General features: G+C 44.9%; 2 protein-coding genes across 2 annotated transcripts in view; both read right to left on the bottom strand.

Annotated features, from left to right (window-relative positions):
* The window catches only part of LOC132780527 (very-long-chain 3-oxoacyl-CoA reductase-B-like), a 29,832-nt gene extending 17,139 nt beyond the window's left edge, over positions 1-12,693 (bottom strand). The window contains exons 1-2 of the mRNA XM_067460800.1: positions 12,531-12,693; positions 2,375-2,421 (exon numbers count right to left, since the gene is read on the bottom strand). Of these exons, the coding sequence (XP_067316901.1) occupies positions 2,375-2,421; positions 12,531-12,687 (204 nt within the window). The 5' untranslated portion in view covers positions 12,688-12,693. The remainder of the gene's footprint in view (positions 1-2,374; positions 2,422-12,530) is intronic.
* Positions 12,694-20,222: 7,529 nt separating this feature from the next.
* LOC132780456 (galectin-7-like) overlaps positions 20,223-26,291 on the bottom strand; it is an 11,799-nt gene continuing 5,730 nt past the window's right edge. The window contains exons 5-7 of the mRNA XM_067460799.1: positions 23,640-23,750; positions 21,734-21,766; positions 20,223-20,468 (exon numbers count right to left, since the gene is read on the bottom strand). Coding sequence (XP_067316900.1) covers positions 20,463-20,468; positions 21,734-21,766; positions 23,640-23,750 — 150 coding nt within the window. The 3' untranslated portion in view covers positions 20,223-20,462. The remainder of the gene's footprint in view (positions 20,469-21,733; positions 21,767-23,639; positions 23,751-26,291) is intronic.

Genomic DNA, 26,291 nt, shown 5'->3' with positions numbered 1-26,291 from the left:
CTCTCCCTCCCAATTTGGTGTCGTCTGCAAACTTGATGATCCTGCCTTCTAACCCTTCATCTAAGTCGTTAATAAAGATCCTGATCAGGACCGGGCCCAGGACGGAACCCTGCTGATGGCACTCCACTTGTCACTTCTTTCCAGGATGAAGAGGAAGCCTTGGGGAGCATCACCCTCTGGGTTCGTCCATTTAACCAATTACAGATCCACCTCACCGTAGTTTTGCCTCGCCCACATTGGACGAGTTTCCTTGCCAGAAGGTCATGGGGGACCTTGTCAACGGCCTTCCTGACATCCAGACACGCTCCATCCATGGCATTCCCCGCATCTACCCAGCTTGTAACTCTATCGAAAAAAGAGATCAGATGAGTCTGGCATGACTCGTTTTTGATAAATCCATGTTGACTATTAGCAATGACCGCATTTGTTTCTAAGTGTTTGCAGACCACTTCCTTAACAATCTTTTCCAGTTCAATCTCAAGCTGAATACCAACAACAAACTGATCAGCTTCGATGTGGTGTCTCTATTTACCATGGTCCCGGTAGCAGACACCATGGCACTCATCAACCAGAGGTTCCCAGAAGACATCACGGCTCTGTTTCACCATTGCCTCACCACCAGCTACTTTCAGTGGGACAATGAATTCTACGAACAGAAAGATGGAGTAGCTATGGGGAGCCCTCTCAGCCCGGTCATAGCTCATTTCTACATGGAACACTTTGAAAAACAAGCCCTGGAGACAGCAACCAAAAAGCCCATGATATGGTTCAGATATGTGGAGGACACTTTCACCATTGGGAGCCACTGAGAAGAAGAACTCAACAGGTTCCTGGACCATCTCAACAGCATCCACCCAAACATCCAGTTCCCCATGGAAAAAGAAAAGGAAGGAAGACTGCCTTTTCTAGATGTCCTAGTCATCCGCAAACCAGATCAACAATGGGTCACACCGTCTACAGAAAACCCACACACACAGATAGATATCTACATCAAAACTCCAACCATCACCCAAGTCAAAAAAGAAGTCCCATTAAAGCCTTGGCAGACTGTGCAAAAAGAATCTGTGAAGCCCACCTCCTCCAAGATGGACTGAACCACCTCAACTGGGCTCTCCAGGCCAAGGGAGACTCCACCTCAGACATCAGAAGATCTGCAAGACAACCGAGAAGAAGCCACGAGAGTAAATATGAAGACCCACCCAGAGGAAAAGTGTTCCTGCCATACATCAAGGGAACCACTGATCGCATAGGGAAGCTGATGAGGAAACACAACATACAAACAATCTACAGACCCACGAAGAAAGCCCAACAAATGCTTTGTTCAGCAAAGGACAAGAGGGATCCTCTCACCTCTGCAGGAGTCTACCGTGTACCATTCAGCTGTGGACAAGTCTACATAGGGACCACCAAACGCAGTGCCCAGACACGCATCAAGGAACATGAAAGGCACTGCAGACTACTCCAACCAGAGAAGTCAGCCATAGCAGAGCACCTGAGGAACCAACCTGGACACAGCATATTATTTGAGAACACAGAAGTGCTAGACCACTCTCACAACCACCATGTCAGACTACACAGAGAAGCCATTGAAATACCCAAGCATGTGGACAATTTCAACAGAAAGGAGGAAAACATGAAAATGAACAAAATCTGGCTACCAGTATTAAAAAACTCTAAAAATACAACAGCAAAACAACAGAGAGGAAACAACCAGGCACAGATTAACACCTCCCAGCAAGAGATTTTCCCAGGCTCAGGCAGGCCTTCAAATGCTAATGAAGGTGATCAGCTGAAACATTCACACCTAACTGCAGCAGGGAAGAGCTCCTTGTCCCACCCCAGCCATTCCACAGATATATAAACCCTTTTTCCTAATTCCAACAGACCTCACTACCTCTGAGGATGCTTGCCATAGATGCAGGCGAAACGTCAGGAGAAATGTCTCTAGAACATGGCCCTATAGCCCGAAAAAACCCACAGGAACCTAGTATTAAAAAACTCTAAAATCACAATAGCACAAGAACAGAGAGGAAACAAACAAGGACATCTACCCACCTCTCAACAAAAAATTGCTCTAGACACTGTCAGGCCATTATATGCTAATCAAGATAGTCAGTTGAAACATTTACACCTAGCTCCAGCAGACAAGAGTCCTTTGTCCCACCCTGGTCATTCCACAGATATATAAACCCATTGTCCTAATTCCAACAGACCTCACCACCTCTGAGGATGCTTGCCATAGATGCAGGCGAAACGTCAGGAGAGAATGCCTCTAGAACATGGCCATATAGCCCGAAAAAAACCTACAACAACCCAGTTATAACCTGTTATTTCTATCTCCCTTTTTCTCTCTTGACTCAAAGCAGCCACTCACCTCATGAGCATAACTTTTTCCAATGCCGGACGTAGCGCCAGTGACCACTGCAAAGAAAAGAAAAGAAAAGGGACAGGTTATTGATTGATTGATGTATTTAAAACTTTTATATCCCAGCTCGCAGCAAGGATTCAATGCTAATAATACAGTCTAAAACATGATACAACAACAAAAGATTAAAGTCCATATAGAATAAAATACATATAAGCCAAATCGCCAAGATAAAATCATGTCCAACTCGGTCCGCATATGTGGTCGATAACTTTGGTCTGTAGCCGGTCTCAGCCATAATTCTGGAAATGCTTCGTTGCATTCAAATCACCCCTGACAGATGGCCTCCAAAGAAGGAGCCTCCACCACACTCCAGGGCAGAGAGTTCCACTGCTGAACGGCTCTCACAGTCAGGAAGTTCTTCCTCATGTTCAGATGGAATCTCCTCTCTTGTAGTTTGAAGCCATTGTTCCATTGTGTCCTAGTCTCCAGCAAATCAGAAAACAAGCTTTCTCCCTCCTCCTCCCTGTGGCTTCCTCTCACATATTTATACATGGCTATCATGCCTCCTCTCATCCTTCTCTTCTGCAGGCTAAACATGCCCAGCTCCTTAAGCCGCTCCTCATAGGGCTTGTTCTCCAGACCCTTGATCATTTGAGTCGCCCTCCTCTGGACACATTCCAGCTTGTCAATATCTCTCTTCAGTTGTGGTGCCCAGAATTGGACACAATATTCCACGTGTGGTCTAACCAAAGCAGAATAGAGCATGGGGGGCATGACTTCCCTAGATCTAGACACTATGCTCCTCTTGATGCAGGCCAAAATCCCATTGGCTTTTTTTTGCCGCCACATCACATTCCTGGCTCATGTTTAACTTGTTCCCCAGGAGGACTCCAAGATATTTTTCACACGTCCTGCTCTCGAGCGAGGTCTCATCGTCCCCCATTCTGTATCTTTGCATTTCGTTTTTCCTGCCTAAGTGGAGTATCTTGCATTTGTCCCTGTTGAACTTCATTTTGTTAGTTTTGGCCCATCTCTCTTAGAAGATCTTAACTGACTTGATGGTTCATAGGGGAGAAACTAATGAGCCAGTAGATCGAATAATAATAATAATAATAATAATAATAATAATAATAACAACATTTTGCCAGTAGAACAAAAAGGCAATAAAAGAAGAAGTAGGGGCACGAAAAGATACAGATACAGAATGGGTGACAATGAGGCCTGGCTCGAGAGCAGTACGTGTGAAAATGATCTTGGAGTCCTCGTGGACAACAAGTTAGACATGAGCCAAGAATGTGATGTGGCTGCAAAAAAAGCCAATGGGATGTTGGCCTGCATCAAGAGGAGCCTAGTGTCTAGATCTAAGGAAGTCATGCTCCCCATGCTCTATTCTGCTCTGGTTAGACCACACCTGGAATATTGTGTCCAATTCTGGGCACCACAATTCAAGACAGATATTGACTCTAAGCTGGAATGTGTCCAGAGGAGGGCGACTAAAATGATCAAGGGTCTGGAGAACAAGCCCTATGAGGAGCGGCTTAAGGAGCTGGGCATGTTTAGCCTGAAGAAGAGAAAGCTGAGAGGAGATATGATAAAAGGTAAAGGTAGTCCCCTGACATTAAGTCTAGTCATGTCTGACTCTGGGGTGTGGTGCTCATCTCCATTTCTAAACCGAAGAGCCAGCGTTGTCCGTAGACACCTCCAAGGTCATGTGGCTGGTATGACAGCATGGAGCGCCGTTACCTTCCTTCCAGAGCGGTACCTATTGATCTACTCACGTTTGCATGTTTTTGAACTGCTAGGTTGGCAGAAGCTAGGGCTGACAGCGGAATAGCCATGTATAAATATGTGAGAGGAAGCCACAGGGAGGAGGAGGGAGCAAGCTTCCTTTCTGTTTCCCTGGAGACGCAATGGAGCCATGGCTTCAAACTACAAGAGAGGAGATTCCATCTGAACATGAGGAAGAACTTCCTGACTGTGAGAGCCGTTCAGCAGTGGAACTCTCTGCCCCGGAGTGTGGTGGAGGCTCCTTCTTTGGAAACTTTGAAACAGAGGCTGGATGGCCATCTGTCAGGGGCGATTTGAATGCAATATTCCTGCTTCTTGGCAGAATGGGGGTGGACTGGATGGCCCAGGAGGTCTCTTCCAACTCTTTGATTCTATGATAGAATAGCGTGTCATACGTTCACCATCATGGTTTTAGTGTGATTTAGAAATATGATGTTTTAATGATGGTCTGGAGGTGAGAATAAATAAATAAATAAATATTTTTCAAATAAATATGTTTTAACATGTATCCATTTTAATTATAATTTGAATGTTAATGTTTATTGGAATTGTATGTTGAATAATTGCCTATATGTAAGCCGCCGTTGAGTCCCCTTCAGGGTTGAGAAAGGCGTGGTGTAATTAGGGTAAATACATCCTGCGGCTCCTCCACGATGACATGACGGCAACAGTCTTGGACAGCAATGGCTCCCAAAGTGACCCATTTAAGCTGGACTCGGGTGTCAAACAGGGATGATGTGTTATTGCCCCAACCTTATTCTCCATCTTCATCACCATGATACTGCACTGTGTTGACGGGAAGCTTCCCATCTATCGAACAGACGGCAAGCTATTTAACCTTACCAGACTGAAAGCCAAAAACAAGGTTAGAACAACATCTGTTATAGAACTCCAATATGCCGATGATAACATAGTCTGTGCGCATTCAGAAGAAGACTTACAAGCCACTCTAAACACCTTTGCAGAAGCATATGAGAAGCTCAGCCTCTCATTGGACATCGAGAGACCCAAAGTGCTCCTCCAGCAGTCACCGGCCAATCCCTCTCCAATGCCAGAGATACAGCTTAATGGTGTAACATTAGAAAATGTTGGCCATTTCCACTCCCTTGGCAGCCACCTCTCCACAAATGTCAACACTGACACGGAAATGCAACACCGCCTGAGCTCTGCAAGTGCAGCATTTTTCCGAATGAAGCAGAGAGTGTTTGAGGACCGGGACATCCGTAGGGATACCAAGGGGCTTGTTCTGTCGTGCGCTGGGCTTGTAAATAGTTGTCTTTTAAACAGGACGTATAACTTTAGCCCAGCGGGAAGCCAGGGCCCCTGAAGAGAAATTCTTAAGGATTTTCACCATAAACAGTCTTTAGAGGGCTTGTGAAATATAACAGTCTTTTATTGGTGAAAATCAACAGAAACTTCTTTTGTCTTCAAAAGGTTAAACAAATGCTTCCAGGCTTTTGTGCAACTGGTGGCTTCTAACTGTTACTTTACTCTAAAGGAAAATCCCTTTCCAAACCTCTCCCAGGCTAACTGTGATCCTAAACCTAACTGATGTGGATCCACTACCGGGCTGAACTGCGTCTCAAAACTGAGTGGACCTACCAGTAGGTCTGTAGTCACTTAACTGGAGTTCTTGATGTTCAAAGCTGTTATTCCCTCTGAAATTCCTCAGTGCTGTAAGGCTGTTTCCCTGGGAACCTTTGGGAACCTTTAGATGCTCTTAAGACTGTTCTCCCCCAGGAGGTCTTAAGGGTTGAAGCCTTTGTACAGGAGAAGTCTGTACACGTCCTGTACATTGACTTTCCTTGCTGAGACTGACTGAAAATGGCTCCCTTCTCTTCTCAATTGTCCTGAACTTAACGATGATGGACAGGGGGCCTGCCCTATAACTGCAAACTTTAACAGGAAGCCACCCTTATGCAGAATCCCAAGCCTTGGGCTGCAAGCAAACACTTAATACAAGGCAAATAAAGTGGGAGCTTCTGGTACAGCTGTACCAGAACAGCACTTGATTATAATGCTATTGTCCTCCCAACCCTGCTCTATACCTGCGAAACGTGGACTGTCTACAGACATCAACATTGACACCGAAATACAACACCACCTGAGCTCTGCGAGTGCAGCATTTTTCCAAATGAAGCAGAGAGTGTTTGAGGCCCAGGACATCTATACGGAGATCAAGGGGCTTGTTTATAAAGCTATTGTCCTCCCAACCCTGCCCTACACCCGCAAAACGTGGACTGTCTACAGACATCAACATTGACACCGAAATATAATACTGCCTGAGCCCTGCGAGTGCAGCATTCTTCCGAATGAAGCAGAGAGTGTTTGAGGACCGGGATATCCGTAGGGAGACCAAGGTGCTTGTCTATAAAGCTATTGTCCTCCCAACCCTGCTCTATGCCTGCGAAATGCTGACTGTCTACAGACATCAACATTGACACTAAAATACAACACCGCCTGAGCTCTGCGAGTGCAGCATTTTTCCGAATGAAGCAGAAAGTGTTTGAGGTCTGGGATATCCGTAGGGAGACCAAGGGGCTTGTTTATAAAGCTATTGTCCTCCCAACCCTGATATATGTCTGCGAAACATGGACTGTCTATAGATGTCAACATTAACACTGAAATACAACACCACCTGAGCTCTGCGAGTGCAGTATTTTTCCGAATGAATCAGAGAGAGTTTGAGGACCGGGACATCCGTAGGGATACCACGGTGCTTGTCTATAAAGCTATTGTCCTCCCAACCCTGCTATACGCCTGTGAAACGTGGACTGTCTACAGACGTCACATGCAACCCCTGGAATGATTCCATCAGCGTTGCCACTGAAAAATCCTGTAAATCTCTTAGGAAGACAGGCGAACAAATGTCAGCATGCTGGAAGAAGCAAAGACCACCAGCACTGAAGCAATGCTCCTCCGCCATCAACTCCTCTGGACCGGCCACATTGTCCAGATGCCCGACCACCGTCTCCCAAAGCAGTTGCTCTACTCCGAACTCAAGAACGGAAAACGGAATATTGGTAGGCAGGAAAAGAGATTGAAAGATGGGCTCAAAGCCAACCTTAAAAACTCTGGCATAGACACTGAGAACTGGGAAGCCCTGGCCCTTGAGCACTCCAGCTGGAGGTCAGCTGCGACCAGCAGTGCTGCAGAATTTGAAGAGGCACGAATGGAGGGCGAAAGAGAGAAATGTGCCAAGAGGAAGGCGTGTCAAGCCAACCCCGACCGGGACCGCCTTCCACCTGGAAACCGATGCCCTCACTGCGGGAGAAGATGCAGGTCAAGAATAGGGCTCCACAGCCACCTACGGACAACCAATCTTGGAAGACAATCTACTCGGACAACGAGGGATCGCCTAAGTAAGTCAGTAAGTAAGTCTACTCTTCGCTCTTATTTATTTACGACATTTATATGCCGCTCTTCTCACCCCGAAGGGTTATCAATCAGCCTGGTTGCCGGAATCTGATGTTTAACTGCAACCCAACCAAACTTCCACCTTGGTGAGAAGGCTCCTCAGCTCCTTCTCGCTTTCAGGCATCAAAGTGGTATCATCTGCATATCTAAGGTTGTGAATGTTTCATCCAGCCATTTGAACTCCAGCCTTGCATTCGTCAAGCCCCACATGAACGTCGCATGATGTGTTCTGCATACAAGTTGAATAGGTTGGGGGAGAGTAGACAACCCTGCTGTACGCCTTTCCCAATCTGGAACCCGTCTGTTGTTCCGTGGTCAGTTCGTACTGTTGCTATTTGGTCATTATAGAGATTCCTCAGGAGACAGAGAAGGTAATTTGGTCTCCCCGTACATACCACCAAAAATTTGCCACAAATTATTATTATTATTGTCGGCTTATACTCGAGTATATACGGTAATATATAATGAATTAGCCATCCCCTGCCACGCGTTGCTGTGGCCCACATGGGGGATCTATGTGGGAGGTTTGGCCCAATTCTATCGTTGGTGGGGTTCAGAATGTTCTGTGATTGTAGGTGAACTATAAATCCCAGCAACTACAACTCCCAAATATCAAGATTATATTTTCCCCAAACTCCACCAGTGTTCACATTTGGGCATATTGGGTACTCATGTAGAGTTTGTTCCAGATCCATCATTGTTTGAGTCCGGATGTAGGTGAACTACAACTCCCAAACCAAAGGATACTGCCCACCAAACTCTTCCAGTATTTTCTGTTGGTCATGGGAGAATTGGGTGCCAAGTTTGGTTCAATTCCATCGTTGGTGGGGTTCAGAATGCTCTGTGATTGTAGGTGAACTATAAATCCCAGCAACTCCAATTCCCAGATGTCAAGATTCTATTTTCCCCAAACTCCACCAGTGTTCACATTTGGGCATATTGAGTATTCGTGCCAAGTTTGGTCCAGATCCATCATTGTTTGAGTCCACAGTGATCTCTGGATGTAGGTGAACTACAACTCCAAAATCAAAGGACACTGCCCACCCAACCCTTCCCGTATTTTCTGTTGGTCATGGGAGAACTGTGTGCCAAGTTTGGTTCAATTCCTTCGTTGGTGGCGTTCAGAATGCTCTTTGATTGTAGGTGAACTATAAATCCCAGCAACTACAACTCCTAAATGTCAAGATTATATTTTCCCCAAAGTCCACCAGTGTCCACATTTGAGCATAGTGAGTATTTGTGTAGAGTTTGGTTCAGATCCATCATTGTTTGAGTCCACAGTGCTCTCTGGATGTAGGTGAACTACAACTCCAAAACCAAAGGGCACTGCCCACCAAACCCTTCCAGTATTTTCTGTTGGTCATGGGAGAAGTGTGTGCCAAGTTTGGTTCAATTCCATCATTGGTGGAGTTCAGAATGCTCTTTGATTGTAGGTGAACTATAAATCCCAGCAACTACAACTCCCAAATGACAAAATCATTTTTTTTTGAGTGAAGGACATACATTAGGTTGTTAGGTGTCTTGTGTCCAAATTTGGTGTCAATTCGTCCAGTGGTTTTTGAGTTCTGCTAATCCCACAAACGAACATTGCATTTTTATTTATATAGATTATTCCATATTACAACTATTAATGAATTAATTATAACATTTAATTATTAATTATATATTCCTCCTTATGATTATTGATTACCTGCCCCTCCTTGTGTCTCGAGGTGGGGCACGACCTCGTCAGAATAGATCATCATAATAATTAAATATATTCCATTAAAAATTACATATTAAAACATCGTTCTATAAAATAAATATATTAAAAATGCATGGAATGAAGAATGCCCTGGTTCGATACTATTGAAGAATGATGGCATCCTGGGAGTTGTAGTTGGGCAAGGACTTTTTGCCTTGTCTTGGTGCATCTGCATCGTTGAATGAACGAACTGTCATGGGAGTTGTAGTTTCGCAAGGACCTTAGTTGCCTCGGCCAGGCGATGCTGGCATGTCACCAAACTACAACTCACCAAGAAGGCATAGCATTGAGATATCTCATTATATGCTATGGAATCCTGGGAGTTGTAGTTCCCCAGGGCCTTTTGCTGCCTCTGCCCAAAAGTATGAGTGCATCAACAAACTACAGCTCACCAAGATTGCATAGCACTGAGTTGAAAATGCAGAACCAAATACCTCATTACATGCTATGGAATACTGGGAGCTGTAGTTTGACGGGCCTTTAGCTGCCTCTGCCCAAAAGTATGAGTGCATCAATAAACTACAGCTCGCCAAGATTGCATAGCATTGAGTTAAAAATGCAGAGCCAGATATCTCATTACAAAGTATGTAATCTTGGGAGTTGTAGTTCAACAGGTCCTTTACCTGCCTCTGCCCAAGAATGTCATTGCATCATCAAACTACAAGTCACCAAGATTGCATAGCACTGAGTTAAAATGCAGAACCAGATATCTCATTACATGCTATGGAATCCTGGGAGTTATAGTTCCCCAGGGCCTTTTGCTGCCTCTGCCCAAAAGTATGAGTGCATCAACAAACTACAGCTCGCCAAGATTGCATAGCATTGAGTTAAAAATGTAGAACCAGATATCTCATTACAAAGTATGTAATCTTGGGAGTTGTAGTTCAACAGGTCCTTTTGCTGCCTCTGCCCAAAAGTATGAGTGTTTCATCAAATTACAAGTCACCAAAATTGCATAGCATTGAGTTAAAAATGTAGAACCAGATATCTCATTACAAAGTATGTAATCTGAGTTAAAATGCAGAACCAGATCTCTCATTACATGCTATGGAATCCTAGGAGTTGTAGTTCCCCAGGGCCTTTAGCTGCCCCTGCCCAAGAGTGAATGCATTAACAAACTACAGCTCGCCAAGATTGCATAGCATTGAGTTAAAATGCAGAACCAGATCTCTCATTACATACTACGGAATCCTGGGAGTTATAGTTCGACAGGTCCTTTTGCTGCCTCTGCCCAAAAGTATGAGTGTTTCATCAAACTACAAGTCACCAAAATTGCATAGCATTGAGTTAAAATACAGAACCAGATATCTCATTACATGCTACGGAATCCTGGGAGTTGTAGTTCCCCAGGGCCTTTTGCTGCCTCTGCCCAAAAGTATGAGTGCGTCAACAAACTACAGCTCGCCAAGATTGCATAGCATTGAGTTAAAAATGTAGAACCAGATATCTCATTACATGCTATGGAATCCTGGGAGTTGTAGTTCCCCAGGGCCTTTATCTGCCTCTGCCCAAGAATGTCATTGCATCATCAAACTACATAGCACTGAGTTAAAATGCAGAACCAGATATCGCATTACGTGCTATGGAATTGTGGGAGTTATAGTTCGACAGGTCCTTTTGCTGCCTCTGCCCAAAAGTATGAGTGCATCAACAAACTACAGCTCACCAAGATTGCATAGCATTGAGATAAAAATGCAGAACCAGATATCTCCTTTACAAAGTATGGAATCCTGGGAGTTGTAGTTTGGCAAGGACTTTAGCGGCCTCTGCCCAAGAGTGGGAGTCCAACACCAAACTACAACTCCCAGGATTCTACAGCTTTGAGCCATGGAAATTAAAATGTATGCTACAGAAATCCTGGGATTTATAGTTTGACAAGGTCTTGAGCCTTCCATATCCCAAAAAGTGCTGGTGCCTCACCATACTGCAACTCCCAGGATGGCATAGAATTGAGTTAAAAATGCAGAACTAGATACCTCATTACGTGCAATGGAATCCTGGGAGTTGTAGTTTCCCTAGGGGCCTTAGAGTGTGAGTGCGTCACCGAACTGCAACTCCAAGGATTCTACAGCATTGAGTTAAAATGCAGAACTGGATGCCAGGGAAATCCTGGGAGTTGTAGTTTGGCAAGGTCCTGAGCCTTCCATACCAAAAAAAAAAAAAAAAAAGCGCTGATTCCTCACCAAACTATAACTCCCTGGATCTCCTTAGCATTGCATCTCGGCAGTCAAAGTGGTGCCACATGCATGATACAGTGCAGAAGGTCTTGAACCTTCCATATCAAAAAAAGTCCAGGTACCTCACCATACTACAACTCCCAGGATGGCATAAGATTGAGTTAAAAATGCAGAAACAGACATCTCATCACATGTTATGGAAATCCTGGAAGTTGTAGTTTAACAAGGTCTTGAACCTTCCATACCCCCCAAAAAGTGCAGGTACCTCACCATACTACGACTCCCAGGATGGCATAGCACTGAGTTAAAAAGCAGAAACAGACATTTCATTACATGCAAAAGAATCCTGGGAGTTGTAGTTTAACAAGGTCTTGAACCTTCCATACCCCCCAAAAAGTGCAGGTACCTCACCATACTACAACTCTCAGGATGGCGTAGCATTGAGTTAAAAAGCAGAAAGAGACATTTCATTACATGCAATGGAATACTGGGTTTTGTAGTTTCCCAGGGGCCTTAGAGTGCGAGTGCGTCACTGAACTACAACTCCCAAGATTCTACACTATTGAGCTGTGGCAGTCAAAATGCAGAACGGGGCCTTAGAGTGTGTCATTGAGCTACAACTCCCAAGATTCTACACTATTGAGCTGTGGCAGTCAAAATGCAGAACGGGGCCTTAGAGTGCGTCATTGAACTACAACTCCCAAGATTCTACGCCATTGAACTGTGGCAGTCAAAATGCAGAACGGGGCCTTAGAGTGCGAGTGTGTCATTGAACTACAACTCCCAAGATTCTACGCCATTGAGCTGTGGCAGTTAAAATGCAGAACTGGATGCTACGGAAATCTTGGGAGTTGTAGTTTGACAAGATCTTGAGTCTTCCATACCAAAACAAAAACAAAGAGCTGATGCCTCACCAAACTACAACTTCCTGGATCTCCTTAGGATTGCGTCTCGGCAGTCAAAGAAGTGCCGAACGCATGATACAGTGCAGAATAGATGCGCCCTTGGGAAGTCTATGGAGCATGTTTGTACTCACCTGCCCAGGTGCCGTAATGGGAGAAGTCCACCGCTTTCCAATACTCGGAGAGAATGTGGACCCGGACCTTGAACCAAACGAACCAGGAGGCTCTCAGGAGCATCCAAAGGGCAACGGCGCCTCCAAAGAGGCAGAAGTAGAAGTCTAGAGAAGTCATTCCACTTTGGGGGGCCATCTCAACTTTCCCGATGCTCTCCTTGCAAGGAATGAATGCGCAAGATGAGTTTGGAAGCATTTATTGGGAGCGCACACTCCCAATAAAGATGCGCCCATTGGGCAACCTTGGCTTGCACCACCCTTTTGGCTCCAAGGCACTTTACTTACTTAGTTAGTTAGTTAGTTACTTATGCAATCCCTGGTAGCCTGAGGATGATGGCCCTCCAAGTGTAGTATCTTGGTGGTGGGTCCAGGCTGATGGTTCTCCAAGTGTAGTATCTTGATGATGGGTCCAAGATAATGATCCTCATAGTATCCAGGATGATGGCCCTCCAAGTGTAGTATCTTGGTGGTGTGGTCCAGGATGATGGTCATCCAAGTGTAGTATCTCGGTGATGGGTCCAGGATGGTGGTCCTCCAAGTGTAGTATCTTTGTGGGTTCAGGGTGATGGTCCTCCAAGTGTAGTATCTTGATAATGGGTCCAGGATGATGGTCATCCAAGTGCAGTATTTTGATGATGGGTCCAGGATGATGGTCCTCCAAGTGTAGTATCTTGGTGGTGGGTCCAGGCTGATGGCCATCCAAGTGTAGTATCTTGATGTTGGGTCCAAGATGATGGTCCTCCAAGTGTAGTATCTTGATGATGGGTCCAGGATGATGGTCCTGCAAGTGTAGTATCTTGGTGGTGGGTCCAGGATGATGGTCCTCCCAGTGTAGTATCTTGGTGGTGAGTCCAGGATGATGGTCCTCCAAGTGTAGTATCTTGGTGGTGGGTCCAGGGTGATGGTCCTCCAAGTGTAGTATCTTGGTGGAGGGTCCTCCAAGTGTAGTATCTTGGTGGTGAGTCCAGGATGATGGTCCTCCAAGTGTAGTATCTTGGTGGTGGGTCCAGGATGATCGTCCTCCAAGTGTAGTATCTTGATGATGGGTCCAAGATGATGGTCCTCGAAGTGTAGTATCTTGGTGGTGGGTCCAGGATGATGGTCCTCCAAGTGTAGTATCTTGGTGGTGGGTCCAGGATGATGGCCCTCCAAGTGTAATATCTTGGTGGTGGGTCCAGGATGATGGTCCTCCAAGTATAGTATCTTGGTGGTGGGTCCAAGATGATGGCCCTCCAAGTGCAGTATCTTGGTGGTGGGTCCAGGATGATGGTCCTCCCACCAGACAAAAGGATTCACTTGGCAAACTATTGATTACTTCGCGCTGGGGGGCAGGAGACCCTCGAAAAGTCTTCTCCTCCCGTAACTGTTTTTTTCAAAACTCTTCACAGTGGACATTCACTCCAGTCTCTTCATTGTGTCATATCTGATGGCAACAGGAAAACTCGGATTAAGTGATCATTATTTATCGCCCACCCATCAAGGAACAATAGACATGGCTTCTTTTGCAGGCCGGTTTGCGGACTCGAGGGCCCCAAGGCATCAAAATCCTATAATCCACTCATGAACACATTGTTTTTTCTTCGTCCCGCCTCCCCTCTTCCTGATTCGCCAGAGTGCTGAGGCGGTAGGAGCTTTCTGATAGGCTCCTGCATAGCGGGGGAGCTCTGTGATTGGCTCTGGCGCAGGGAGGGCGGCTGCGCCTCCTCCCAGCTGTTATCGCGTCAACCAATCACCTTCGAGCCAGGAGGAGGGCGGGGAGCGGGAATTTTGAAACTTCTGAGCCTGTTTTTTGTATAAAAATGTCTCTGATCTCTGTAACGACATGCTCTGTAGGCGAATGATTGCTACATTGCATCCTTTTCAGCGGAATCGCTAATAAAACACCTTGGTGCCACTTCTTCAACTTTGGTGAGATTTCTTTTGGATTTTTAAAGAAAATAAAATTGCTGAAATCAGGCTTCTCTGAACTCGCCAATGTAGCAATCCCTCTTTGGTGGGGTCCCAGGGTCTCTCCTCCTGGGGCAGACCCTCCTAAAGTTCTTATCGACTTCACTTGTGCCAGTGGGATTGAAGGCCAACACGTCAGAGGTTCAAATCTGGGGAGAGAGTGGATGAGCTCCCTCTGTCAGCTCCCGCTCCCCATGCAGGGATATGAGAGAGGCCTCCTACAAGGGTGATCAAACATAAAAAAAATCAGGACAATGTCCCCTGGGCAACGTCCTTGCAGACAGCCAATTCTCTCACACTAGACACAACTTGTAGTTTCTAACCCTAACCCTAACCCCTAAACTCCTAACCCCTAATACTAATCCCTAACCCTAACCCCTAGCCCTAATTCCTATCCCTAACTGCTATCCCTATACCTAACTCTAACCCCTAACCCTAATCCCTAACCCTAATCCCTAAGCCCTAACCTTAACCCCTAAACCCTAACCCTAAGCCCTATCCCTAACTCCTAACCCTATTCCTAAACCCTAATCCTGACCCTAACCCTAACCCTAATTCTTATCCCTAACCACTAACCCTAACCACTAACCCTAACCCCAACCCCTAACCCTAACCCCTATCCCAATCCCTAACTCCTAATCCTAACCCCTAACTCTAACCCTAATCCCTATACCTAACTCCTAACCCTATAACTAAAACCTAACCCTAACTCTTAACTCTAACCTTAACCCTAATCCCTATCCCAATCCCTCCTAACCCCTAACTCTTACCCCAACCCTAACCCCTAACCCTAACTCCTAATCCTAAACCCTAACCCTGACCCTAACCTCTAACTCTAACCCTATCCCAATCCCTGACTCCTAACCCTAACCCCTATCCCAATCTCTAACTCCTAACCCTATTCCTAAACCCTGACCCTAACCATAACCTAACCTCTAACCCTAACCCTAACCCTAACCTGATAATTACAAAAAGTTTGACTTTGTTGGTTTGTGTAATCTTTATATCCCTCCACATTCTTTTTAGAGGCTCGCAGTCAGTCTGATGTTCTAACACCATATTCACAGTCCTGATGGTCACGTATAGAATTCAAATTTACCTTGACTTCTATTAACCTATTTTGCTAAGGTTGGTGCTATGAATATGTAATGAATTCCAGTGAATACCTTGTGCGCTGCTGAATAATATGGATATAGCTTTTTGTCCTCTTTAATTATTCTCAGTACATCCTTTAAGTTGTAATTGCTAATCAGCTGAACGAAACCACGTCTCGCTTGCCAACCCCCACCCTTTTGTGATGAGGAGTCCAGATCCTGGTTGAACGTTGTGTTGAAATCCCCTGCTAATATCATATTGCCTGTTTGGACTTTTCCAATCCTTTCATCAACCCCTTCTCGGCTTGTTTTGAAGATTTAATAACTCAGCTTCCATGTCTGCCATGTCTGTAATAATAATAAAAAGAAGAATAGGGTCCTCTGAAGATGTCAGTAACCTGAGATGCAGGCGAAATGTCAGGAGAAAATGCTGCTATAACAAAAAATGTTCTCTTGCTACTTTGTGGTTCACTTTCCGTGGACTCGCTGTTTCATGAGGAAGGTGGAGGGGGGAAAGGAGGAGGAGGAGGGCTTGCTTCCTTTCCTTCCTTCCCTGATTTTCACTTATCGTGGGTGGTCCTGTGTTAGGGATTCCTCATCTTCGGAAGAGGAAGGGGACCAGGGAAGTGCTCAGGAACTGGAGGGAGAAGAAGAATCAGATGATGAGGTTGTACAAGTGCCCACATTTCTAGAGAGACGAAAGGAGACAGAGCACAGATGGCGTTCAGCTAGAATAGCTGCTAGAAACGCTGAGCTAATTGGGAGACGCCCTAGCACCTCCTGCATGGGGAATTTGGGGCTATAAATCAGAAGCAGGATCAATCAGTTTTCGCTGGTAACAACGACTCTGATGCTGACGTTTTCACTCAATTGAACCTGCTTTGTGTCTGCTGCTAAGGACTTAGTGGTCAGTAGCCTGAGATGCAGGCAAAACGTCAGGAGAAAATGCTACTAGAACATAAAGTGTTCCCTTGCTACTTTACGGTTCACTTTCCGTGGACTCGCTGTTTCACGGGGAAGGAGGAGGGGGTAAATGAGGAGGAGGGCTTGCTTCCTTTCCTTCCTTCCCTGTGCGAGAGAAGGAGGATGGAAGGGAGAAAGAGGAGAGTCCCTACTTCGCTGATTTTCACTTATTGTGGGTGGTCCTGTGTTAGAGATTCCTCATCTTCAGAAGAGGAAGGGGACCAGGGAAGTGCTCAGGAATTGGAGGGAGAAGAAGAAGCAGATGATGAGGTTTTACAAGTGCCCACATTTCTAGAGAGACGAAAGGAGATGGCGTTCAGCTAGAATAGCTGCTAGAAACACTGAGCTAATTGGGAGAAGCCCTAGCACCTCCTGTGTGGAGAATTCAGGGCTATAAATCAGAAGCAGGAGCAGTCAGTTTTTGCTGGTAACAAGGACTCTGATGCCGATGTTTTCACTCCAATTGAACCTGCTTTGTGTCTGCTGCTAAGGACTTAGTGATCTTTGCTAGAAACGCTGAGCTAATTGGGAGATGCCCTAGCACCTCCTCCATGGGTAATTCAGGGCTATAAATCAGAAGCAGGAGTAGTCGGTTTTCGCTTGTAAAAACTACTCTGATGCTGTTTTCACTCCAATTGAGCCTGCTTTGTGTCTGCTGCTAAGAACTTAGAGATCATTGCCCGTTGTCTGATGGAAGATTGCTGTTTCTTTTGGGACTTTGTAAGAGACTTTAATTTGCGTCTGCATTAAGAATTCCTTGCTTTCTTTTGCATTTTTCAACTGCATTTGCTTATCCTTTGTGTTTGCTGAAGTAAAACGTTTTTCTTTTACTTTCAACATTGTATTAAGGCTGTTTTTGAAGGGCAATTCAGGACACCCTGGAACGTAATGATATCAAGCAAGAATTTAGGGGTCTTTGCCAGGAGGCAGAGACCAATCAGACTCATCAAAGAGTTCATTGCCCTAGCGAGACAGAAAGAAACACCAAATATTTTTCCCTGATTTTTCCCAATAAAAGGTCTCACCAAGTTGAAGAAAAGCCACCGAGTTGTTTATTGCGATCCAGCTGGAAAGGATGTTATACTGCAATCATCCGTCAAGCAGACATGCATTGAATACAAAATAAAGCCTTTTTATACATATACAGTAGGCTTGGGTGGTTTCGTTCGTTAATTTCGTAATTCGTTATTAATTCGTATTTAAATTAGCTTACGATCCAATATTGAGCCATGCAGGAATAGTGTGAGGAGTAAATTAGATTCAAAACAATTTTTTCAATTTATTTCGTAATTATTTTGTAATTATTTTGTAATTATTTCGTAATTATTTCGTAATTATTTTCGCATGTCTGGTGCAAGTTTTATAGTTGTTGTTTGTTTTATCACACCAACAGTCAACAACAGGGAGAGGGAAGCTTCAGAAGTTCCCCCTGTCCCATTTGGAGGTTTTTTTTAGCATATTGCGCAATCGCGTCCGCCATTAACGAATCGATTCGTAATTATACGAAATTTCGTATATTTCGAAATTTTTAAAAGGAAAATTTCGGAATTATTTAAAAAAACGAAACACAAGGGCTCCCTAAAAACAAAACGAGTTTAGAACCAATTTTTTCTGTGGTTACCCAAGCCTAATATACAAAGCTGTCAGATTTGAATCTCTCGCTCCCCGCCCCTCAGCCGGCTTGGCGCTGATTGGTCGGCACTCTACAGCTGGGAGGAGGCTTGGCCGCCTCCTGAGCACCTTAGCCAATGAGTGAACTCACGCTGCTTCGGCCTCCTGGCCAATCAGCGGAGAGGGAGGCGGGATGAGAGGGAAACAATGAGAACTTGAGTGGATTATGGAAATATGTGATGTCCATGTGGCCGGTGAGTATTCAGGGGCCTTCCAACTGACCGGCTTATTGTGATGAAGGGTAGTAATCAACATTGAGGTCTGGCGAGATGGCCAGAATCCAGATTTTTCTTGAGCCGGGATATAGGGACAATAGAGCAATCTTGTCTGTAGTTTCAGTTGAGGGAAGCTTAACTGAGTAAACAGATCAGGACAAATTGTGGCTTTCCGAAGGCCCGTTGTCCTGTTGAGATAGGATCATTTATGTCAAGAGGGCACATTCCCTCGAGCGGCCAGACTCTGAGACCCGAGAATCAGTGCCCATTGTATTGTCCATGCAAAAATGTTCTTTGTCAAGGTTCTTTTCAATCAGGAGATTACCTCTCTTCCTGGGGTCACAGAGAGTGGCATATCATATTTTATACATTATATCTAAAAAAATGCTCTGTGCATAATGAGTACCTTAAAAACAAAAGAACCAATGAACGAAATCACACCAAATTTGGCAACAAAACGTCTCACAACACAAGGAGTCACCATCACTCAAAAAATTATGATTTTGTCATTTGGGAGTTGTAGCTGCTGGGATTTATAGTTTACTTACAATCAAAGAGCATTCTGAACACCACCAATGATGGAATTGAACCAAACGTGACACATAGAAATGACCAACAGAAAACACTAGAAGGGTTTGGTGGGCATTGACCTTGAGTTTGAGAGTTGTAGTTCACCTACATCCAGAGATTACCATGGACTCAAACAATGATGGATCTGGACCAAACTTGGCATGAATATTCCCTATGGTCAGATATTAACACAGATGGAGTTTGGTGGGAAATAGACCTTGACATTTGGCAGTTGTAGTTACTGGGATTTATAGTTCATCTACAATCAAAGAACATTCTGAACCCCACCAATGACAGAATTGAACCAAACTTGTCACACATGACCAACAGAAAATACTGAAAGGCTTCGGTGGGCATTGACCTTGAGTTTGGGAATTGTAGTTCACCCACATCCAGAGAGCACTGTGGACTCAAACAATGATGGATCTGGACCAAACTTGGCACGAATATTCCATATGCCCAAATATGAACTCAGATGGAGTTTAAGGGAAATAGACCTTGACATTTGGGAGTTGTAGTTGCTGGGATTTATAGTTCATCTACAATCAAAGAGCATTTTGAACTCCACCAATGATGGAATTGAACCAAACATGGCATACAGGACTCCCATGACCAACAGAAAACACTAGAAGGGCTTGGTGGGCATTGACCTTGAGTTTGAGAGTTGTAGTTCACCTACATCCAGAGACTACCATGGACTCAAACAATGATGGATCTGGACCAAACTTGGCATGAATATTCCCTATGGTCAGATATTAACACAGGTGGAGTTTGGTGGGAAATAGACCTTGACATTTGGAGTTGTAGTTACTGGGATTTATAGTTCACGTACAATTAAAGAGCATTCTGAACCCCACCAACGGCAGAATTGGGGCAAACTTACCACACAGAACCTCCATGACCAACAGAAAATACTTAAGGCCATCCAGTCCAACTCCCTTCACCAGGGCAAGAAAACATAATCAAAGCCCTCCTGACAAAGAGTCATCCAGCCATAGATATAGATAGGTATATATGATTCATACACACACAGATATAGTATCCTAGATTTGAAAGGGACCCTTAAAGAAGGACAATGCTATGTTGCATGTTACAGAGTAGGTCAACCAGGCACTCTCCACATCAACACTGACAAAGAAACAACAAGAAATCACAAACATAAAGAAATTACATAGATTAGAAACACTTTCTCATTACTTTATTTTCCAGATCACCAGACTGGGCCACAGCAACGCCTGGCAGGGGACCGCTAGTACATAATAATAATTTTTATTGATTAGCCAGGGGGCACAACGTAGTTGAAAAACACATATACAGGCAGTCCCCCAAGTTACGAACAAGATAGCTTATGCAGATTTGTTCTTAAGCAGAATTTGGATGTAAGTCGGAAGAGGAACCGATCCTGTTTCAGCAGATCTTCTTTCCTTGCTGACTTAGGTCTGGAGGAAAATGAAAGAGAGAAACGTGTCAATTTGGTTTGCAATTGCGCTCCAAACAGAGGCCTGCACACAGAACTCACATAACCAATAGAAAATCCTGGAAGGGTTTGGTGGGCATTGACCTTGAGTTTGGGAATTGTAGTTCACCTATATTCAGAGAGGTTCTGGGTTTGAGCCTGCCACTTTTGGACTCTCGCTTGCTGGGGTGTTCCAGCGAGTGTCTCTGTAGATCTAAGAAAACTATGTCTTGATTTAAGTCGTTGACATACTGGCTGATACCCAAACAGGGGATGAGCTGGAGGTGTCTCTGCCTTGGTCCTTTCACTATTGGCTGCTCCTTCCCGACGGATGTCAGGTGGTGCAATACCGGCTAAGCAGTGTAGTTTCTCCAGTGGTGTAGGGCGCAGACACCCCGTGATAATGCGGCATGTCTCATTAAGAGCCACATCCACTGTTTTAGCGTGGTGAGATGTGTTCCACACTGGGCATGCGTACTCAGCAGCAGAGTAGCATAGCGCAAGGGCAGATGTCTTCACTGTGTCTGGTTGTGATCCCCAGGTTGTGCCAGTCAGCTTTCGTATGATATTGTTTCTAGCACCCACTTTTTGCTTGATATTCAGGCAGTGCTTCTTATAGATCAGAGCACGGTCCAGAGTGACTCCCAGATATTTGGGTGCGCTGCAATGCTCCCGTGGGATTCCTTCCCAGGTAATAATCCTCAGAGCTCAGGATGCTTGTTTGTTCTTAAGGTGAAAGGCACATGTCTGTATTTTAGATGGGTTAGGGATCAGCTGGTTTTCCCTGTAATAGGCGGTAAGAGCAACTAGAGCTTCGGAGAGCTTCTGTTCTACCATCTCAAAGCTCCATGCTTGAGCGGTGATGGCAGGATCGTCAGCATAGATAAAGCTCTCTGTCCCTTCTGGCAGTGGCTGGCCATTTGTGTAGCTGTTGAACATGGATGGAGCAAGCACGCTCCCCTGAGGCAGGCCGTTCTCCTGTTTCTGCCATCGGCTTCTCTGGCCCTGGAACTCAACAAAAAAGTTCCTGTTTTCTAGCAGGTTTCCTATGAGGCGGGTGAGGTGGTTGTCCTTTGTGATACTATACATTTTTCTTAGAAGGGGCTGAAAGGGTGTGACTTTCCCCAAGTCTTCACAGAGGACTTCCAAGGCCATTGCACTTTATTTGTAGTTTGGAGAAAACATTATAAGAAGAAAGAAAGACAAAGGCATTGAGAAAGACGAAAAAAGGGGATGCTGGTCCCTTACCTTGGACTCTGGCGGACTGTAAGAAGGCAGACTCTGCAAGACAGGGAAATAAGATCCGTTCAAAGGCTTGGAAACTATAACTTACTTACTTACTTTACTTTGTTTCTATTCCACTCTATCTCACCCCAAGGAGGACTCAGAGCGTCTTCCAAGTTTGGCAACGTTCAGTGCCACAGTTATACAAACATCAAAACAATACAAAGCTATAATTAATTATTAGAATCAAATGGATATATAAATTACAAATTAAAACAATTAAAACATGTAATACATTGTACCAATCCCGAAGTCATCGTTTACGTTGCTTCTTATGTCAGTTCTGTCAGTGGCATCGCCTGCACAGCAAGGCAAAGAACACGATCATCACAGCCACCTTTAGGCTATAAACTACTTTATTTACAGCTATACATAGTAGCACATCGTAAAACTGATTCCTCTCCGTCCATAGAACACGCTCTTATCAGTACTAGTCCACACCTCCTGCATTCCAGAGTGACATATGACATATGACGCACGACACTGCATCCATTGCTCTATACACTTTGATTTATGACCTCTCTAGGAATGCCATTCCCTCCAGGGTACAGTTAACCCTTTCCACACAGGAAATACTCTCAGCACATAGCATTGCATTTTAAACATACATACATACGTACTTTGAAATCTACATTACACATTTCAAACAGCTCCAGCAGGTTCCGTGAGAGTCTATTGCACTTAGTTATACTTCTTAGAATAATAGAATCCTAGAGTTGGACGAGACCTGGTGGGGCATTCAGTCCAACCCCATTTTGCCAAGAAGCAGGAGAATCACAGTCAAAGCACCCCCGACAGATGGCCATCCAGCCTCTGTTTAAAAGCTTCCAAAGAAGGAGCCTCCACCACATTTGCCAAATGCTTGCTTCCACAATCAAGATTTTATTTTTTTAGCAAAGACCAGAAAGGAGGGGGCTGATCTAATATTGCTTGGGAGAGAGTTCCACAGTCGAGGGGCCACCATCGAGAAGGCCGTGGGCTGGTCCATGAGGTCACGAAGAGTCAGACATGACTGAACGAATGAACAACAAGGAAAGAGAGAGACACAAAATAATCAGTATTGAAAGAAGTTGCTTTGTAAACATTGTTTTCTCCCTTTGTCTTGGGAGGAGGGATCTCTTTACATTGCACGCCCCTCTTTTCTGGGGAATGGTTAAACCCTTATTTATATCGCTGCAAACACTGCAAGGCTATAGAGAAGTATTTCCATTACAAATCAAAACAATTAAAACATGTAACATGAGGAAGAATTTCCTGACTGTGAGAGCTGTTCAGCAGTGGAACTCTCTGCCCCGGAGTGTGGTGGAGGCTCCTTCTTTGGAGGCTTTAAAACAGAGGCTGGATGGCCATCTGTCAGGGGTGATTTGAATGCAATATTCCTGCTTCTTGGCAGAATGGGGTTGGACTGGATGGCCCATGAGGTCTCTTCCAACTCTATGATTCTATGATTGCACCAATCCCAAAGTCATCGTTTACATTGCTTCTTATGTTGGTTCTGTCAGTGGCATCACCCGCACCTTTAGGTTATAAACTACTTTATTTACAGCTATACACAGTTGCACATCATAATACTGCTTCCTCTCCATAATACTGCTTCCTACATAGCAAACATACATAACACACTGTTATCAGTACTAGTCCACACCTCCTGCATTCCAGAGTGATGTATTGAAAGAAGTTGCTTTGTAAACATTGTTTTCGCCCCTTTTCTTGGGAGGAGGGATCTCTTGTTTACATTGCACCCCTCCCCCTCTTTCCTGGGGAATGGCTAAACACTTATTTATATTGCTGCAAACACTGCAAGGCTATAGAGAGGTATTCCCATGATCTTGGGCTAAACTGGGATCAGACGAGGTTAAGCAAGGCTCACCAGGCTGTTGATTGCGGTTAGATGGAAATCCCCTAGGATGACCACGGCCTGGACCTCCTTCAGGGGCATCCGGTGCTTGTATTCCGTGTAGGTCTTGTTGTTGATGTAGACCTGCGTGAAAGAAATAGGTGAAAGTGTGTCCTTTTGTAAAGGGATGAGTCCACCTCCAGCTTGAAGGCCATCAACCCAGACCAAAACAAAAACAACTCCAGGCAGCAAACAACCAAGCGCTAGTTAACACCTGCCAAACAGAGGGTGCCTCCAGGCAGCAAACCCCACTTAATGGCCACTTCATGCGATTCAAGCTTACTAATTGCAACATTCACACTAGCTTTACACAGACAAGGGAGACCAAGGTGTTTGTCTATAAAGCTATTGTCCTCCCAACCCTGTTATATGGCTGCAAAACGTGGACTGTCTACAGATACCACCTACGGACCCACCCCCAGGACACTGAACTTGGAGGACCATCATCCTCGGACTACGGGGGATCGCCTAAGTAAGTAACACAGACAAGGGTTCTTCTTCCCAACCTGGACACTTCACTTGCCTCACTTCCAACAGAACTTCTGAAGAAGCCATTAGCCACAGATGCAGGCATGTGATGGCGCGAGTGGCGCCACCGATGTGTAGAACTTTAAAGTGCAAAGGTTTAAACTTAATAACATGCCCAAACTTGCCTAGTTTGTAAATGTATAGTTGGATTGATTGGTTATTTGTAGCTGTCAATCAATGTTGTTTGCATCTGTTGAATTGCGTCCCCTGCTTAATTGTTTGGCTCCTCCCCTTACTGGGGAAGGGGGCAGGCCTTTCTTTTCAGTCCACCATCAAACATCTCAGCAGATGGACGTGAAAAAGGACTTGGCTCTAAAAGCCCTTGGATAAGTTATATCTCATTACCAATTCTCAGGTTTTACCCTTGGGGCTCATACTTCATGCCCAGTTCACTCTGGATGACATTGAGGAGACCCAAGCACCCTCAAACCAGTCCTTTGGCATCAAAAGGAAGACTCTGTGCCTTCAACATAGGCCATTGGACTGGGGGTTGTGTTTGTTCTGACTTTCACAGCCATTGAGAAAAGAGGGAATGATCTAGAGCTAAAATGTAGGGGTCTTTGCCAGGAGGCAGACACCAATTCGACTCATCAAAGAGTTCTTTTTCCCTGGCGAGAAGAGAAGCACCCAATATTTTTCCCTGATTTCCCAATGAAAGGTCTCACCAAGTTGAAGAAAAGCCATCGAGGTTTTATTTGCGATTCAGCTGAAAAGAATGCCGAGCTGCAATCATTCGCCAGCAGGGCATGAGGAGAATACACCAATGCAGTCATATTTATAGTAAATTCAAAGTTGCAGAGTTCAAACTTCCCACCCCAGCTTCCCTGATGTTCCCCGCCGTGATTGGGCAATAGACGATCAGCTGGGAGGCGGCCCTCCCGCCCCCGGCATCTCTGGACCAATCAGGAAGCTCCAGTGGTCCGTAGGATCCAGTGGAGAGACCTCTGCCACCTGGCAGCAACAGCAAATCAGGAGAGAGGGAGGCGGGATGATAGAACACAAAGGAATCTGGGAAGGAGTCTTTAAACAAAGGCAATGCCATGTGGCCTGCGAGGCAAAAAGCTCAAGCAGGGCTGACCTATTGTGTTCATGAGTGTTGTAAATCAGCATGTGTAAAAATATCCAAATCCTTCCTGGCTGTGAGACAGGAGAACAATGAGGGCAGCCTGGGGTTAATGCTATCATTGGGAAGTAAACAAAAAAGCAGAGGGGAATATTTCTCCTTATCTTACTTGAAGAGTGATAGAAACTTTGCCAAACAATTCTTTACTCTAGTGGGCCATCTCCAATGCTAGGGATAAGAATCTCCTCCTATTATCCGTGCAAGTGTGTCTTTGGCTGGAGGTTTCGGTAATCGCTAATGGCTTTTGTTTCTGAAGGCCAGGTGGTTCCCTTACATACTTCTTTGGAGGGAGAAGGGGGCAAAGGGTCAGGAATACAAGGAAACATGAGGAGAAATACAGGAGAAAATATGAAAATATAGAAATCATAATACAGAGAGTAAACCCAACTACCTTCCCCCAGTGTCCATAGTTCATATTATTCATAGGAAGGTCCATAAAGGGAAATCTCTCCATGAGGGGGAAAGAGAGTCCCTTGTTTGTGAGGTGGGGGACCACCAGGAGCCCAGGTGTGCCTCAGGTGGGAAAAGTCAAATACTTTTGTGGCATGATTTTCAGTAATAAATGGGTTACTTTCTGCTGTAAACATATGAGAATAGGGCACAAAGCCTTGATTAAATGATATCCACCAAACTGACCAAGGCTTAACCCTTGTTATCCAGCCTGGCATCCTTGCCCTTAGCAAAACGATAAGTTACTATCTCTGGGGGGGGGGGGGTCATGTTTGACCTCAGGAACAGGGAAGGCTTCTCAGCTGGAAAACTCCTTGGACCCAGAGCTTCAGAGACTGCAACGTATATTTTCCTTGTCCCTTTTGAAATATCAAGTTTAATCCTCCAGAAAGATAACTCTTTGTCAACAATAAAAACCATGCTAATCAAGGTGGTCAGTTGGAACATTCACACCTAGCTCCGGCAGACAAGAGTCCTTTGTCCCACCCTGGTCATTCCACAGATATATAAACCCACTTTCCTAG

Source organism: Anolis sagrei, chromosome X, assembly GCF_037176765.1.
Source record: "Anolis sagrei isolate rAnoSag1 chromosome X, rAnoSag1.mat, whole genome shotgun sequence".
Classification (NCBI taxonomy): domain Eukaryota; kingdom Metazoa; phylum Chordata; class Lepidosauria; order Squamata; family Dactyloidae; genus Anolis; species Anolis sagrei.
The sequence above is the reverse complement of the archived record's forward strand: the minus strand, read 5'-3'. Positions and strand labels throughout refer to the sequence as shown.